General features: G+C 56.2%; 2 protein-coding genes across 3 annotated transcripts; one reads left to right on the top strand and one right to left on the bottom strand.

Annotated features, from left to right (window-relative positions):
• Positions 1 to 2,063: 2,063 nt before the first annotated feature.
• On the top strand, positions 2,064 to 12,742 carry LOC118665334 (aminopeptidase NAALADL1-like). 2 transcript variants are annotated; one of them, XM_036326720.1, is made up of 18 exons: positions 2,064 to 2,423; positions 2,508 to 2,680; positions 2,832 to 2,953; positions 3,326 to 3,448; positions 5,621 to 5,904; positions 6,005 to 6,106; positions 6,788 to 6,873; positions 6,979 to 7,098; positions 7,900 to 7,985; positions 8,064 to 8,127; positions 8,211 to 8,278; positions 8,505 to 8,596; positions 8,683 to 8,773; positions 11,081 to 11,162; positions 11,245 to 11,418; positions 11,492 to 11,579; positions 11,690 to 11,782; positions 12,068 to 12,742. In XM_036326720.1, the coding sequence occupies exons 1-18, from the start codon at positions 2,224 to 2,226 to the stop codon at positions 12,252 to 12,254; spliced, it is 2,235 nt and encodes a 744-aa protein (XP_036182613.1). In that variant the 5' UTR covers positions 2,064 to 2,223; the 3' UTR covers positions 12,255 to 12,742. The 2 variants fall into 2 exon arrangements, with proteins under 2 accessions (XP_036182613.1, XP_036182614.1); XM_036326721.1 differs by lacking the exon at positions 12,068 to 12,742 and having other exon boundaries at positions 11,492 to 11,600; positions 11,690 to 11,783.
• Positions 12,729 to 15,271, bottom strand: SAC3D1 (SAC3 domain containing 1). The gene is made up of 3 exons (XM_036326726.1): positions 14,915 to 15,271; positions 14,176 to 14,755; positions 12,729 to 13,335 (listed from the first exon to the last, which is right to left on the bottom strand). Exons 2-3 carry the CDS (start codon positions 14,747 to 14,749, stop codon positions 12,833 to 12,835), a joined length of 1,077 nt encoding a protein of 358 aa, XP_036182619.1. The 5' UTR covers positions 14,750 to 14,755; positions 14,915 to 15,271; the 3' UTR covers positions 12,729 to 12,832.
• Positions 15,272 to 15,407: the final 136 nt, after the last annotated feature.

Below are 15,407 nucleotides of genomic sequence, written 5' to 3' on the forward strand. Positions count from 1 at the left end.
TGCTTGTAAACTCACATGTTCAAGGGACTAAATCCTTCCAGGAGGGGGTGGGTGGGACCATAAAGCTGTACCTTGTGATGTCATGGCCATGTCTCTTCCTCAATTTACCAGCTGACCTTGGCGTCCCACTGCCTTCCTGCGGTAACTGTCCTGTGTCTTCCTAAGGACTGTGTACTCTCCACCCTGACAGGCTTCTGATAAGCCCCAAGGTCAATCACCTGGGTGCTGATAACCACCTGGCCAAGAAAGGTGGCTTCCTGGTGCATGTCCCCGAAGTCACTGATCACACTCCCCCCACACCCCCTTCCCCACCTCCGCCCTCCTGTGCTAACATGCAAACCCTCCTGACCAGCAGCACAAGGGAGATGGCATGGTGGGGCCCGGGGCAGGTGGGGTTGTGAGCAGAAAGGGGCTGCTCCTAGGGGGGCTGTGGGTCACACACACACACACACACACACACACACACACACACACACACACACACACACACACAGTCCACCATGGACCAGCTCCCTCAGCTCTTCAGGCATCCTTGGGCCTGTCAGTGGGCAGCAGCCTGGCTGGGTGCCGAGGCAGGATAACATGGGAGGTGGGAGGAGGCGCAGCTCGAGCCCCAGGGACTCTCCCAGCGCTGCTTGGCTCTGTGAGATGTGGAAGAGGCTCAGTATCTGTGCTGAGTACGTCGTGTCTCCCTCTCCGTCTCGCCAGCCTTGGCACATGCTAGGCCGTCTGTACGGATGGCCAGTCCCTTGCTCTCTGCATCTAAATTCCTTCTCATCCTAGGAAGATCCCCTCCAATGGTCCCTGCCAGACAGAACTCCTCATTCTCCTCGCTGGGAGCACATGGTCCTCCTTCTATAGGGCACTTCCCACATGGTGGAGTCCATGGGATTTATTTTACTTTTTTTTTTTTTAAATATATTTTATTGATTTTTTACAGAGAAGAAGGGAGAGAGATAGTTAGAAACATCGATGAGAGAGTAACATCGATTAGCTGCCTCCTGCACATCTCCTACTGGGGATGTGCCCGCAACCAAGGTACATGCCTTTGACCGAAATCGAACCTGGGACCTTTCAGTCCGCAGGCTGACACTCTGTCCACTGAGCCAAACCGGTTTTGGCAATTTTACTTTTTAAAAAATATATTTTTATTGATTTCAGAGAGGAAGGGGGACAGAAAGGAAGATAGAAACATCAATGAGAGAGAATCATGGATGCGCTGCCTCGCTCACGCCCGCTACTGGGGATCGAGTCCCCAACCCGGGCATGTGCCCTGACCAGGAACCAAACCTCGACCTTCCAGTTCATAGGTCGATGCTCATCCACTGAGCCACGTGCTGGGTGGAAGGACGGGATTTAAGTGCAAACCTGCTCAAGCAGCCAGCGCTGGATGTGCTGGAAACCAGTGACACTGAGGAGACAGGCAGGGATGTCTGGACAGGGGCTCAGAGTCCTGGCCGGGCCTCCGTGTTACTGAGACACCAGGGTCCCTCCCTGGGCCTCAGTGGCCCTGTGCGGAGGTCATGCCCCTGGAGGTCTTTTCCAGGTGAAAGGTGCAGACACTGTGGTGATGTGAGCAGCTCCAGGCCCTCCCTGCAGGGTTTCCCCTCACTTTCCCAGACAGTGAGCGAGGAAGCCAGAGGGCAGTGCCATCCTGGGGTAATGGTTAACTAGTGTAATAGGGCGACCAACGGAGACGACCACCAGGTACTCAGATTAAGATTTAGGAGCCTTTATTAAGCTGGCCAGCGACTACAGTTACAGCGCCCTGCCGAAGCAGAGGCTGAACTGCAGTGCCGACTACAGGAGTTACATTTTATTATTAAATTCTGTGGAGACCCAGAGAAAAATGTGTCTTTCAAATTCTGGGCCCCCAGTATGGAGGAAACTCTCTTTATTTATACTTTTTCCGGTCCTTTGTCTCCCAAATTTGGAATGAGACTTCCGGGCCTTCTGAGAAAGAAGGCCTGCCTGCTGGGACGGGGCCATGAGACCATATCGCAGGGCCTGGCAACTGTCTGGTGTCAGCACTGACAACTCTGTCTGGGGCATAGTTTACGGCCTCTCTGGAGTGGGAGTAGTCTTATTTTCCTTATCATTTAAGACAGAAGCCATACTATCAGGGTTAAAATTTCAAACAGCAGTTTTTATATAAGATGGACACTTCACTAGGCCTGACACCCCGTCTATAAGAAGCCACCAAGCTAGCCAAGACTCCACAGGATGCAGTGGAGGAAGGTTCTTGGAAGGGTGGTGGGGGCCGCGGCCCTCTTGGGGCTAGGGATCATCCTGGGCCACTTTGCCATCCCCAAGGGAGCCAACCCGCCAGCACCCAGTGCTTCAGCCTCCCAGGACCTGGACCCAGAGATCCTTGAGACCATCATGGGGCAGCTGGACGCCAGCAGGATCCGGGAGAATCTTAGGTGAGAGGCCTTTCTACCGGCCCCTTCTGTTTGCCAGAGGCCCCGCCCTGACCCTGGGCCTGCCCCCCTCTGCCCACCCTGCAGAGAGCTCTCCAGGGAGCCACACCTGGCCTCCAGCCCCCAGGACGAGGCGCTGGTGCAGCTGCTGCTGCGGCGCTGGCGGGACCCAGAGTCAGGTCTGGACTCGGCGGAGGCGTCCACCTACGAAGTGCTGCTGTCCTTCCCCAGCCAGGAGCAGCCGAACCACGTGGCCATTGGTGAGGTCCCGCCTCACTGGCTGAGGGATGCCTGTGGGGTGGGGAGCTGTGGGGCCCACGGGCAATACCTCGGGCACATACCTCGGGCATGTACCTGGTCCCTTGGTTGCAGGCTCGATGGTAAGCTCCTAACACCGTCCCCCTTCCACAGTGGGTCCCAGTGGGACCATCCTCTTCTCCTGTCGCCAGAGCGAAGAGAACCTGACTGGGGAGCAGGGGGGGCCTGATGTGGTGCCACCCTATGCTGCCTACGCCCCCCCCGGAACCCCACAGGTGGGCCTAGAATACACCCTCCTACTGCCATGGCCCAGCTGCCCAGCTCCCACTCCAGATTCTCCCATCCTGGCTCAGGGGCACTTGAGAAAATGTCTCGACTGGGGCTCAGCTCCCCCAACCCCAGAGTTTACTCAGCTCCACACTCCATTGCTACTTCTATCGCCCATCACTTAGTCACTCAGCAAACACTAATGGCTCCTGCTCCAGGCCGGGCCAGACACACGGTACCTGGACACCAGGAAACCAGGTGTGACTGACCTTGGGGAGCTTGCAATCGAAACCCTTTATCCTGCCACCCAGCTGTCCCTCTCCTTTCCCATTCCATCTTCCCTGGGCCTGGCTCTCAGGGTCACCTCCTCTTGGGACTAGGGCCTCCTCGTCTACGCCAACCGGGGCTCAGAAGACGACTTTAAGGAGCTACAGGCTCAGGGCATCCAACTCAAAGGCACCATCGCCCTGACCCGCTACGGGGGTGTAGGACGCGGGGCCAAGGTGAGCAGCAGTCCCCAGGGCAGGGCGCTGGGTGGGGAGTGGGGCCCAGCAGTGGACAGGAGGAAGTGAGGGGAAGGGGAAGGAGCAATATTGAGTGGGGGGCTGAGCTGTATTTGTGTTATACCCTGATGTGCTGTGTGACCTTGGATGCCTCCCCTAACCTCTCTGAGCCTCATTAGGCAAAATTTTCAGCTTTGATATTTTAGGAGTCTAAGACCTCCTGTGAAGCAATTCTTCCCAATATTCAATGTAAATACCCCCAGTTGCCCTCCCCACAGCCTGCTTCTTTTCAATTGAAAATTTTGACTAAATAGTACATGTCTATGGTTTAAAATTTTAAAAAATATATACAGGTATAGCACACAAGAGAGTATTTAATGGATATGGAATTTCAGATTTGCAAGACGAAAAGAGTTCCAGAGATGGATGGTGGTAATAGTTGAACAATAATATGAATGTATTTAATACCTCTGAGCGGTACACTTTAAAATGGTTAAGATAGCCCTAGCTGGTTTGGCTCAGTGGATAGGGCATCAGCCCTCAAACTGAAGGGTCCCGGGTTCGCTTTTGGCCAAGTGCACATACCTCCATTGCAGGCTTGATCCCCGGTCCTGGTCAGGGTGCCTGCGGGAGGCGACCAATTGATGTGTCTCTCTCACATCGATGATGTTTCTCTTTCTGTATCTCTCCACTTCCCTTCCACTCGCTCCAAAAATCAATTTTAAAAATCCATGGGTGAGGGTTAACCAAAAAAAATGGTTTAGATAATAAGTTTTATGTTATGTGTACTTGATCATAGTTTTTAAAGAAGTGCCCATAGAAGAGCTGAAAAAAAAAAAAGAGGGGAAGAACAGAATAAAAGGGGGAGGGGACAGGCATGATGGAATTTCCAGTTTATAAAAACCCCGTATGAAGTGAAAAGTTCTCCAAAGAGGCCACCACTCTTTCGGCTTCTGGGATATCTATGCAGAGTTTCTTGTGGAGGAAACACATCAACTCTGGCACACAAACTCTGTCCTCGTTCTGCCTTTTTAAAAGGTACTGTTTTGTTTTTATTGTAGCAATAAGACCATTTTAACCATCATTATGTGTACAATGCAGTGGCATTAAGAAAATTCACAAAATGTGGCAGTCACCACCACCACCCACGCCCAGGACTCTGGCTCCATCCCAGATGAAACTGTCCCTATACACCAGTGATGGCGAACCTTCTGAGCTCGGCGTGTCAGCATTTTGAAAAACCCTAACTTAACTCTGGTGCCGTGTCACATATAGAAATTTTTTGATATTTGCAACCATAGTAAAACAAAGACATATTTTTGATATTCGTTTTATATTTAAATGCCATTTAACAAAGAAAAATCAACCAAAAAAATGAGTTCGTGTGTCACCTTTGACACGGGTGTCATAGGTTCGCCATCACTGCTATAAACAGAACTCTTCTGTCTCCCTCTCAGCCCTGGGAGCCTCTATTCACCTTCTGTCTCTCTGAATTTGCCTTGTCTTGGTATCTCATGTAAGAGAAATCATACAGTATTTGTTCTTTTATGTCTGCCTTATTTCCCTCGGCATAATGTTTTCAGGGTTGATTGTGCCACGCCAGCACGGCCACGGGTGACCCTGAGAGGGGGCGCTGAAGGCTTAGAAAAGACAGACAGGAGAATAAAGCTGGGCGCTAGGTGGGACGATGCCCTCTCTGATGGAGAGACAGCGTCACCGACTACAAGCCGTGTCTTCATTTTATAGCCAGATTCCACGAGGCAAAGTAAGGGTGTGGTCAAGATGTTTACAACATTCTTGTGGGTTTCAATCCTACTCAATGACATGCACCTGAACTCTATCAAACCCACATCACTCAGGCATGTGGGGCCACGTGTTCAGACCATAGGTTCAAGCTTACAGCTATAGCATTTGGCTATAATTGTGCTGGGAGGGCTCTGCCCTCCAACCTGGGACTTGCACGTGGAAATGAGAGGACTGTGCCCTCTCATTAGCCCGAGGCTTGAACCTGTCCAAACACTGTATCCGCTCTCTACAGTTCATAAGTGTTGTGTCAGAATTTCCTTCCTTTTTGAGGCTGACTTGGGTTGGCATCATCCTGCCAGTGGAAGATAGATCTGGCCTGGCTTCTCAGCCAGAACACAGGTGTGCATCCTCCTCCCCCTCCTGCAGGCTGTGAACGCTGCCAAGCACGAGGTGGCTGGGGTGCTGGTGTACACGGACCCCGCAGACATCAATGACGGGCGGAGCTTGCCCAACGAGACCTTCCCGCACTCCTGGCACCTGCCTCCCTCTGGGGTGGAACGAGGCTCCTACTATGAGTATTTTGGGGACCCCCTCACTCCCTACCTTCCAGCCAACCCCTCTTCCTTTCGCCTGGACCCAGCCACTGCCTCCGGATTTCCCCCAATTCCCATTCAGCCCATTGGCTTCGAGGATGCCAAAGTCCTTCTCTGGTGAGCTTGTGCCCTGGGGTCTCCTGCCCCTCCTCCAAGGGCCTCCACATTTCTGCCCCCACACCCATATTCACTCTGAGGCTCTCCCTCTTCTCCCCAGTAACCTCCAAGGACCCTCAGCCGAGGCTGACTGGCAGGGAGCACTGGGCTGTGACTACAAGTTGGGCCCGGGCTTCGAGCCTGGTGGTATGTTCGCAGGCAGGTGAGCTGGACCCCTCCTCCCTCACCCCCTCTCCCCTTCCTAGTTATGCTTCCCTGACCCCGAGTTTCCCCTCTGCCCACATCAAGGCCTGGCGTTTCCCTTAGTTCTCTCCCAAGCCCTCCCTTGATTCCAAAATGTCTGTCTTGTCTTTGGGGGACCAGTGAGACAGCCGTGTGGCCCACAAGTCCCTGTGGGGTACCCCTGCTCTATCTCAGACCTCCACTCTCCAGTCGCCCCCTCTCTTGAGCACACCAAGCTCATTCCCAAATCAGGGGCTCTGCAGTGGCTCCTGCCATTCCTACCTGCACTAACCTTCCCCGCCACCAGGGAGCGTCCCACATCTCACACCTCCGCTGCAGTTTGCTTCCTCGGGTCTGTCTCAGGAGAGGGAGGCCCCCAAAGGCTGGGTCCATGTCCATCACTGCCCAGACCCTGGTGCGGTGACGGCATCACCAAGTATCTCATAAGCACTGAGCGAGGGAGGGAGAGAGGGGGTCAATGAAAAGGAGAACAGGAATCGGAAGAGCTGGGCTCTAGCCTTCCTGCCTCTCCTGGTACTCCTGGGCCCTCCCTGTCCTGTTCTGCCCGGGGCCGGTTTCTCTTGCACTGGGGCAGAGAGCGGGCGTAGAGGTGGGGGTGGCGGAGCAGGACCAACACTCTGCCGGCCCCTTCACTCCCCAGCCAGGTGAACCTGAGTGTTCACAACCGCCTGGAGCTGCGGAACTCCTCCAACGTCCTGGGGATCATCCGCGGGGCTGTGGAGCCTGGTGAGCCCCCAGGAGCAGCCCTGCTCTGAGGCCCCTGACTGCGCCCTCCCCCCTGCCTGGCTGACCCACCCTCTTCTCTGGCTTCTGATTCTCCTCCTCCCCCAGACCGCTATGTGCTCTATGGAAACCACCGGGACAGCTGGGTGCACGGGGCCGTGGACCCCAGCAGTGGCACTGCTGTCCTCCTGGAGCTCTCTCGCGTCCTGGGGACCCTGCTAAAGAAGGGTGAGCCCCCCGACCCAGGAACTGTCTTCCGGGAGGTCACTCCAAACCCACTCCTTCCTGGCTCTGGACATCCTGTTCCACCTCCTGTCTCATTCTCCAGTGCCCCCTTAGCCTGAGGGCCCTGGAGGCAGACAGGCGTGGACACCAGCCCTGGCCTCGAGTAGCCCAGTGTGGTACAGGGACCGGACCGGACCTCTGATTAATTCGTACAGTAGCTTCTGAGAGCCTGTTGTGCTCCAGGATGGAGGGAGGCCTAGATGCCGCTGTGAGCAAGGCAGTGTCCAGGCTCTGCCTCCGCGAGCTTCAGCCCAGTTGAGGCAGGAATGACAGTCCTTAACTCAGCACATGTGTCTCGGTGCCACTACATGTCAGGCCGGCCCTAAACACCGGAGGCCCCACCGTGAACCCCCAGAGCGCCTGCGTGTAAGGACAATTGTGATGGGCCACAAAGAGACTATCTGAGGGCTTCCCCAGGGGCAGCCTGTGGGCCAGTGTTTCTAGGATGATGGGTGGAGAAGGGAGCAGGAGCTGTAGGGTCAGGAGGTCTTCTCAAGCTGCCTCTAACGAAGAGGGAGGCAGGGCGCCTGGGGAGGGGACCACCTGACTGAGGGATACTGGTGCTGAGGGCAATGTTGGGGTGCTGGTGGGGTGTCACAGCAGAGGAGGGAGCCTCTGGGAAGACTTGGCTGGAGAGGTACCAGGACCTACCTCCAGCCCTCCGTCCTCTCCACGTCCCCAACCTTTCTGAATCACCCCAGGATCTGGGGGCCCCTGCCCTCTAACCCTTTATCCCTGCCCCAGGCACCTGGCACCCCCGCAGATCGATCGTGTTTGCGAGCTGGGGGGCAGAGGAGTTTGGGCTCATTGGCTCCACAGAATTCACGGAGGTGAGTGAGCCTCCAGGGCAGGCGATCAAGGGGATCCCGAGCCGGGCAGTGCCGGGCTGACACCGCCCCTCCCCGCAGGAGTTCTTCTGCAAGCTGCAGGAGCGCGCCGTGGCCTACATCAACGTGGACATCTCGGTGTTTGGTATGGGGGAGACTGGGCTACCTGGGCGGGGGCAGATAGAGGGGCTGGGGTCGGGATAGAGCCCTTCTCTGGTCCCCCCACAGCCAACGCCACCCTGAGCGCGCGTGGGACGCCCCCGGTCCAAAGCGTCATCTTCTCCGCAGCCAAACAGGTGAAGGGGGCGGGGCGGACGGCCGGAGGCGGGGCTACGGGGTGGGCGGGGCTGGAGCTGGCCCTGGTTGTGGGCGGGGCTGGGGGTGGGACTGAGACCGGAGGCGGGCCTTGTAGGACCCGCAGGACTGTGCGTTGGCTGGAGACTAGGGTGGGCCGGGCACAGGACCCATCAATTGTTGGGTCGGGGAGGGGCCAACCCCGAGACTACATTCCCCTCTGGTCAGATCCCCGCACCAGGCCCGGGCAGCCTCAGCATCTACGACAACTGGATCCGGTATTTCAACCGCAGCAGTCCAGTGTATGGCCTGGTCCCCAGGTGAGTCCGGGGCTGGGGCCCGGGCGGGGGCCCGGGCAGGCGGGCCGGCCCAGCAGCCTCCAGCCCATCCATCTTCCTTCCCGCAGCGTGGGCTCTCTGGGTGCTGGCAGCGACTACGCGCCCTTCATTCACTTCCTGGGCATCTCCTCCATGGACATCGCCTACACCTATGACCGGGTGAGCCGCACCGCTCCGTCTCCCAGCTCTGTACTTTGCTCCACTCGCCAGCCGCCGCCTCCCCTGCCTTCTCCAGAGCAGCCTGAGCGGCTCCATCACTCAGTAGCTGTGCTGCCTCGCCCAACTTTCTTCTCTGAGAATCCGCTAAGGCTCATCTAACATCGAATTTAAGATGCTATTGACTGTAAGATGCACATGATATGCACCCTTCAGGAGAGATGCTATTGACTGTAAGACGCACATGATATGCACCCTTCAGGAGAGATGCTATTGACTGTAAGACGCACATGATATGCACCCTTCAGGAGGGATGCTATTGACTGTAAGACGCACATGATATGCACCCTTCAGGAGAGATGCTATTGACTGTAAGACGCACATGATATGCACCCTTCAGGATAGATGCTATTGACTGTAAGACGCACATGATATGCACCCTTCAGGAGAGATGCTATTGACTGTAAGACGCACATGATATGCACCCTTCAGGAGAGATGCTATTGACTGTAAGACGCACATGATATGCACCCTTCAGGATAGATGCTATTGACTGTAAGATGCACATGATATGCACCCTTCAGGAGAGATGCTATTGACTGTAAGACGCACATGATATGCACCCTTCAGGAGAGATGCTATTGAATGTAAGATGCACATGATATGCACCCTTCAGGAGAGATGCTATTGACTGTAAGACGCACATGATATGCACCCTTCAGGAGAGATGCTATTGACTGTAAGACGCACATGATATGCACCCTTCAGGAGTGATGCTATTGACTGTAAGACGCACATGATATGCACCCTTCAGGAGAGATGCTATTGACTGTAAGATGCACATGATATGCACCCTTCAGGAGGGATGCTATTGACTGTAAGACGCACATGATATGCACCCTTCAGGAGGGATGCTATTGACTGTAAGATGCACATGATATGCACCCTTCAGGAGAGATGCTATTGACTGTAAGATGCACATGATATGCACCCTTCAGGAGAGATGCTATTGACTGTAAGATGCACATGATATGCACCCTTCAGGAGAGATGCTATTGACTGTAAGATGCACATGATATGCACCCTTCAGGAGAGATGCTATTGACTGTAAGATGCACATGATATGCACCCTTCAGGAGAGATGCTATTGACTGTAAGACGCACATGATATGCACCCTTCAGGAGAGATGCTATTGACTGTAAGACGCACATGATATGCACCCTTCAGGACAGATGCTATTGACTGTAAGACGCACATGATATGCACCCTTCAGGAGAGATGCTATTGACTGTAAGACGCACATGATATGCACCCTTCAGGAGGGATGCTATTGACTGTAAGATGCACATGATATGCACCCTTCAGGAGGGATGCTATTGACTGTAAGATGCACATGATATGCACCCATCAGGAGAGATGCTATAGACTGTAAGACGCACATGATATGCACCCTTCAGGAGAGATGCTATTGACTGTAAGATGCACATGATATGCACCCTTCAGGAGAGATGCTATTGACTGTAAGATGCACATGATATGCACCCTTCAGGAGGGATGCTATTGACTGTAAGACGCACATGATATGCACCCTTCAGGAGAGATGCTATTGACTGTAAGATGCACATGATATGCACCCTTCAGGAGAGATGCTATTGACTGTAAGACGCACATGATATGCACCCTTCAGGAGAGATGCTATTGACTGTAAGATGCACATGATATGCACCCTTCAGGAGAGATGCTATTGACTGTAAGATGCACATGATATGCACCCTTCAGGAGAGATGCTATTGACTGTAAGACGCACATGATATGCACCCTTCAGGAGGGGGAACGGCACTGCCAATGAAGCGTAGAATGACACTGACTGTAAGCATCTTGATTCCAGAATCTTTAAAATGGGGAAAAAAGTTTCTCTCAGAATAGATTAAATGCATGGGTGTGAGAGTGAATGAGACAGGGGGTTATAGAGTCCCCAGCCTGTGTCTCCAAAAGTCTCTCCCTTCCTGTTCCTGGGTAGTGAAGGTAGATTTAAATCCTGTCTGACTCCAAAGCTCTGGGCTCTTCTTCATGTGAAACAGGAAACTGGCACCTGACCCAGCCCTGCCACTTATTAGCTGTGTGATATCAGGCAGGTTACTTAACCTCTCTGAGCAGGAGTTTCTTCTTCTATAAAGTGGGAATTCTAGGAACTACCTCATGGATGGGGCAATGGTTTGAGGGAATGTCTCTACATTGTAGCTCACTGTAGGCACACCTCCTCCCACTTCCCATCTCAAGCCTGTCACGTTTGGACTTTGTTTCTCTAGAGCAAGACCTCAGCCAGGACCTACCCCACCTACCACACAGCTTTCGACACCTTTGGTTACGTGGAAAAGTTTGTGGACCCCGGTGAGGACAGGGTCAAGAGCATCCTGGGGCTGGAGGAGGATGGGCTGAAGACGGAGCCCTGGCCTTGTCGCCCTCTCTGCAGGCTTCAGCAGCCACCAGGCCGTGGCCAGGACGGTGGGGAACGTGCTTCTTCGGCTCAGTGACAGCCTTTTTCTGCCTCTCAACGTCAGTGACTACAGTGAGACCCTCCAAAGCTTCCTGCAGGCTGCCCAGCTGTACTTGGGGCCCCTGCTGGAGAAGCACAGCATCAGCCTGGGTACGAAGGCCCCCTGACAAGAGGCACAGGGAAGCCTGAACTCCCCGGGCTAAGATGCTGGCTGTACCCACAGGGCCTCTGGTGACTGCAGTGGAGAAGTTCGAGAGGGCAGCTGTGGCCTTGGGCCAACGCATATCAGCGCTGCAGAAGGGCACCTTCGAGTGAGCAAGGGCAGCAAGCAGGTGCCTGGGAGGGTGGCATCCAGGGCAAGATGCAGGCTGGCAGCTGGGCTGCTGGCTCCAGAGTGACCAGCAAGTCCTGCCACCTCCAGCCCCCTGCAGGTACGGATGCTCAATGACCAGTTGATGCTCCTGGAACGGGCCTTCCTGAACCCTCGAGCCTTCCCAGAGGAACGCTACTATAGGTGAGCCTGTCCCAAAGCTCCTGAGAGGTGCAGTGGGGTGAGGCTGAGTAATGGGCACTGAAGGAGGAGAATGCCAGCATTTCACTGGCCTTAAAGGGTATCAGGCTCAAAGGAAGGGATGCAAATCAGTCACGGTCACGCTGGGAGTAGAATTTACCTCTGCTACCAGTAAGAGCCGCAGCTTTTAAGGCAGTGGGAGGTGCTTTTGTGCCTGGCTCTGCCCAGGAGCTGAGCCCATTCCAGGCTGAAGCAAATAGCCCTGATGCTCCCTATTTCTCCTGTTAGCCACGTGCTCTGGGCTCCTCGTAACAACTTCCTGGATACATTCCCAGGCCTGGCCAGTGCCTTTCTCAGGGCCATCGACACAGACCCAGGATCTGCGGCCTGGGCTGAGGTGCAGAGGCAGCTCAGCATTGTCGTGGTGGCCCTGGAGGGTGCAGCAGCCACCCTGAGGCCCGTGGCTGACCTCTGACCCCAGCCCTCCTTCCTCAGCTTGCCTCTACCCCCCCTTTATCTGAACCCTCTCCCCACTCGTTTTCTCTGGGTGTCCCAGTCTTCCCTGATGCCAAGGGAGGTCACACTCTGGGATCCTTTCCAGCTTCTGGGGCAACAGCTCAGGGCCCTACCAGTTGTGGTCACCTGAGGGGAGTGACAAGCCCTGAATGACTCTCCCTCATCCTGGCTCTTGGTTGAGAGGGTAGAGAAAAGGAGCAGGGATGGTGGGAATGGCAAAGCCCTCAGTTGCTCTTGGTGGTGGGTGGGTGAGGATAGTATACATGCCAACCTTAGATGCCGGCTCCGAGTCCACCAGGGCTACTCCGCAGGGACAGCAGGGAGACTGAGGCCCAGGGCAAACAGGGCCTTGCCCACTCTGGGTTCCTCCACCCTCATACCTCACCTTTCTCAACTCCCTCCTGCCCTTCCCCAAATAAATCAAGCCCAGCTATTGTCCTTACAAAACAAGTTCCTTTTATTGTGTGGGAATCATGAGAAAAGGGGCCTGAGTGCTCAGACCCGGTCCTGGGCTCTGGGAGACTGCACAGCCCCTCCTTACTCAAGGGGCTTGGACCTGTCCCCACCCACCTCTTCCTCCTCCGCCATGACTACTTCCTCCAGGGAGCGCCCTCCAAGCTTGCTTCCCACCAACACTTTGCAGGTCCCAGCGGGCGGCAGCCCCTCCTCAGCGTAGTGACCCCTCTGGAACACAACTCTGTCCTGTCCAACCAAGGGCAGTCCATGGGCCTGGCACAGGTCCCGTGCCTCCTCGGGCCCATCCAGGGCCAGCAGGTGGACCATGTACCCCAGGGGTAAGGTCTGGCCCTTGGGGGTGCTCAGGGCACGATTGAGGCAGGCCAGGGCTCTGCGGCGGGCATGGCCCACGTGGCACTGCACGGCGCAGCTCTGCAGGTACGGCAGGACCCGGAGCAGGCGGAATAGGCGGGCAGCATTGCCTTCCCGGAAGGCTGCGTCCACAGCCAGGGCCGTGCGTAGGGCTGGGCAGGAGCGCAGGGCAGCTGGCAGCTGCAGAACACTGTGAAGGGCCTCCACTGAGCCTGTGAGGGCAGAAAGCTGGGATGAGGACCACACGAGTCTGCCAGGCCCAGGCCCAGCTTTCATCCCATCCGCTTCTGCCTGCCTACCCCACCTGAGCCCCCAGGGGCTCCAGTCCTCCACCAAGCCCACCTCCCCACTCAGTCCTGTTACCCACCCACCCGGCCACGCCCCTCCCCTAGGCCAAGGGCACCTTCACCTTCCCCTCAGCCCTTCCTGAGCCCTATCTGACTGAGGTTGCCCCTTCAAACAGTTTGGATCCTTATAATAAAGCGAAGCAGTGTTCACGGATGAGGGGGAAAGGCCCAGATAATTTAACAACTTGCCCGAGACTTGAACTGTCTTACAGTTCGTATGTCGTGGGACCAGAGCATTCAAATCCCAGTTTTCTGACTTGAAACCCCGTTCTTTCTCCACTGCCCCACCTGCCCCACAGATCAGCGCTCCGGCTTGGCACCATCCTCCCTGTCCCTTTGGCAAGGCCATTTCTTGGAGGAGATACTGCCCCTGCTTCCCTTCCAAGAATCAGACACCTGGGACCTTTGGCCGCTTTTGTAAGCTGAGGCCTCTGACCCATCAGTGGGTGGTGAAGTCAACAGCATTTTATTATATTTAAATAGAATATTACTTATCAGAATGCACCCTCCATCCACAGAAAGGATCTAAATGTCTTGGTTGGTGGATCTCGTGCTCTGACTTGACACACATTTAACATTTAAGCGGCAGGGAGGGGGAGGGGGCTAAGGGTGAGATTGGAAAGCTTCTCTTCCTCCCGGCATCCACTGTCCACATACAGGGAACCCACCTCCGCGTGCTGTCCCGACGCGGGGGCCCCGACTCACCCAGGTTATAGAGCAGGAAGAGGCCCTGGAAGGCGGCCTGGCGGGGGTGCGGCCCTGCGCCCCGCGCGTAGCAGCGCCGCAGCGAACCGAAGCCCTCCTGCACCTGGCCCTGCAGCAGCGCCCGGTCCACCAGCCCGTACGCGGCATTGGGCCGGAGCTGCGCCACCACGGCCAGCAGCACGGCCAGCGCCGCCTCCAGCACCACCGCGGCCTCGGCGTCGCCCGCGCTCTGCAGGGCCAGGTCCAGGCGCACGGCGCGCAGCCGGTCCGCCACGAAGCTGGCCACCTCCGCGCGGGATGCGTCGGTGCGTCCCGCCACCTCGCTGGCCAAGTAGCGCACGGTGGCCAGCAGCACGGCCGGCGGCCGGAGCTGGCTCGGCTGGGGCAGGGCCTTGCCGGCGGCCGGCCGGCTGTACTCCTTCACGGCGCGCTGCGGGTCAGCGCGGGGCCAGCCCCCGCAGCAGCCCGGCGCCACCTCGAAGCGATGCAGGCGGCCCTCCTTTTCGCGTCGGGCGCGCTCGGAGGCTGGGCACATGTCCGGGCATGTGCCCACAGGCAGCTCGCAGCCGGACATGGTGGGCTGGGGAGAGAGGATGGGCGCTCAGCATCCCGAGGACAGCGGCGGCCCCTCGCCCCATCCTGCAGGAAGTGGGGGGCACGCCGAGACCGACGGAGGATCGGAGAAGACTGGGCGGGGTGTAAACGTCCCCGCCGGCGTCGGCAACCGCCCTCCTCTCACCGAGTCAGTTGCTTCCCACAAAGCTTGGAGCGGGCCTCCCGAGATGCACTGCGCTGTAGTTCAGCGCCGCCCGCTCAGGACCCCAAAAGCCCCCATAATGCGCCGCGCACAGCCCGGGCCACTCCCATGATGCACCGGCTTGTAGTTCCCTCCCACAACCAATCGCTTTGCAGCGGGGCGGGCAGGAGCAGAGCCACGCCTCCCCAGGATCTTGTGCACTCCTGCAAAATGGATAACCCCGCTTCGGGTTCCTCTCCATCATCCATCCCGGTCGACCAATAAACTGGCCCCGTCAGCCTTACTGTCATGCTCCCCTGTTTCCCTGGAGACTGTTCTCCCCATTTTGTAGTTCCAGGGTCAGCAAATTTTCTGCAAAGGGCCAGAGAGTAAATGTTTTGGGACTTCCGGTGGCAACTACATACCTCTGCTACCAGTCAACCCTTCTCGGGTAATGAGAAAGCAGCCATGGACAATACTAAATGGATGAACCTGG

Source organism: Myotis myotis, unplaced genomic scaffold, assembly GCF_014108235.1.
Source record: "Myotis myotis isolate mMyoMyo1 unplaced genomic scaffold, mMyoMyo1.p scaffold_m19_p_10, whole genome shotgun sequence".
Classification (NCBI taxonomy): domain Eukaryota; kingdom Metazoa; phylum Chordata; class Mammalia; order Chiroptera; family Vespertilionidae; genus Myotis; species Myotis myotis.

Excerpts from the sequence above, each read along its gene's own strand:
- SAC3D1 (XM_036326726.1), bottom strand. The coding sequence starts at position 14,749 with ATGTCCGGCTGCGAGCTGCCTGTGGGCACATGCCCGGACATGTGCCCA. Across the intron at positions 13,336-14,175 it reads CTTCCTGCTCTATAACCTGG|GCTCAGTGGAGGCCCTTCAC; the intron begins GTGAGTCGGGGC and ends CTGCCCTCACAG.
- LOC118665334 (XM_036326720.1), top strand. The coding sequence starts at position 2,224 with ATGCAGTGGAGGAAGGTTCTTGGAAGGGTGGTGGGGGCCGCGGCCCTC. Across the intron at positions 3,449-5,620 it reads GTGTAGGACGCGGGGCCAAG|GCTGTGAACGCTGCCAAGCA; the intron begins GTGAGCAGCAGT and ends CCCCTCCTGCAG. Across the intron at positions 5,905-6,004 it reads GATGCCAAAGTCCTTCTCTG|TAACCTCCAAGGACCCTCAG; the intron begins GTGAGCTTGTGC and ends TCTTCTCCCCAG.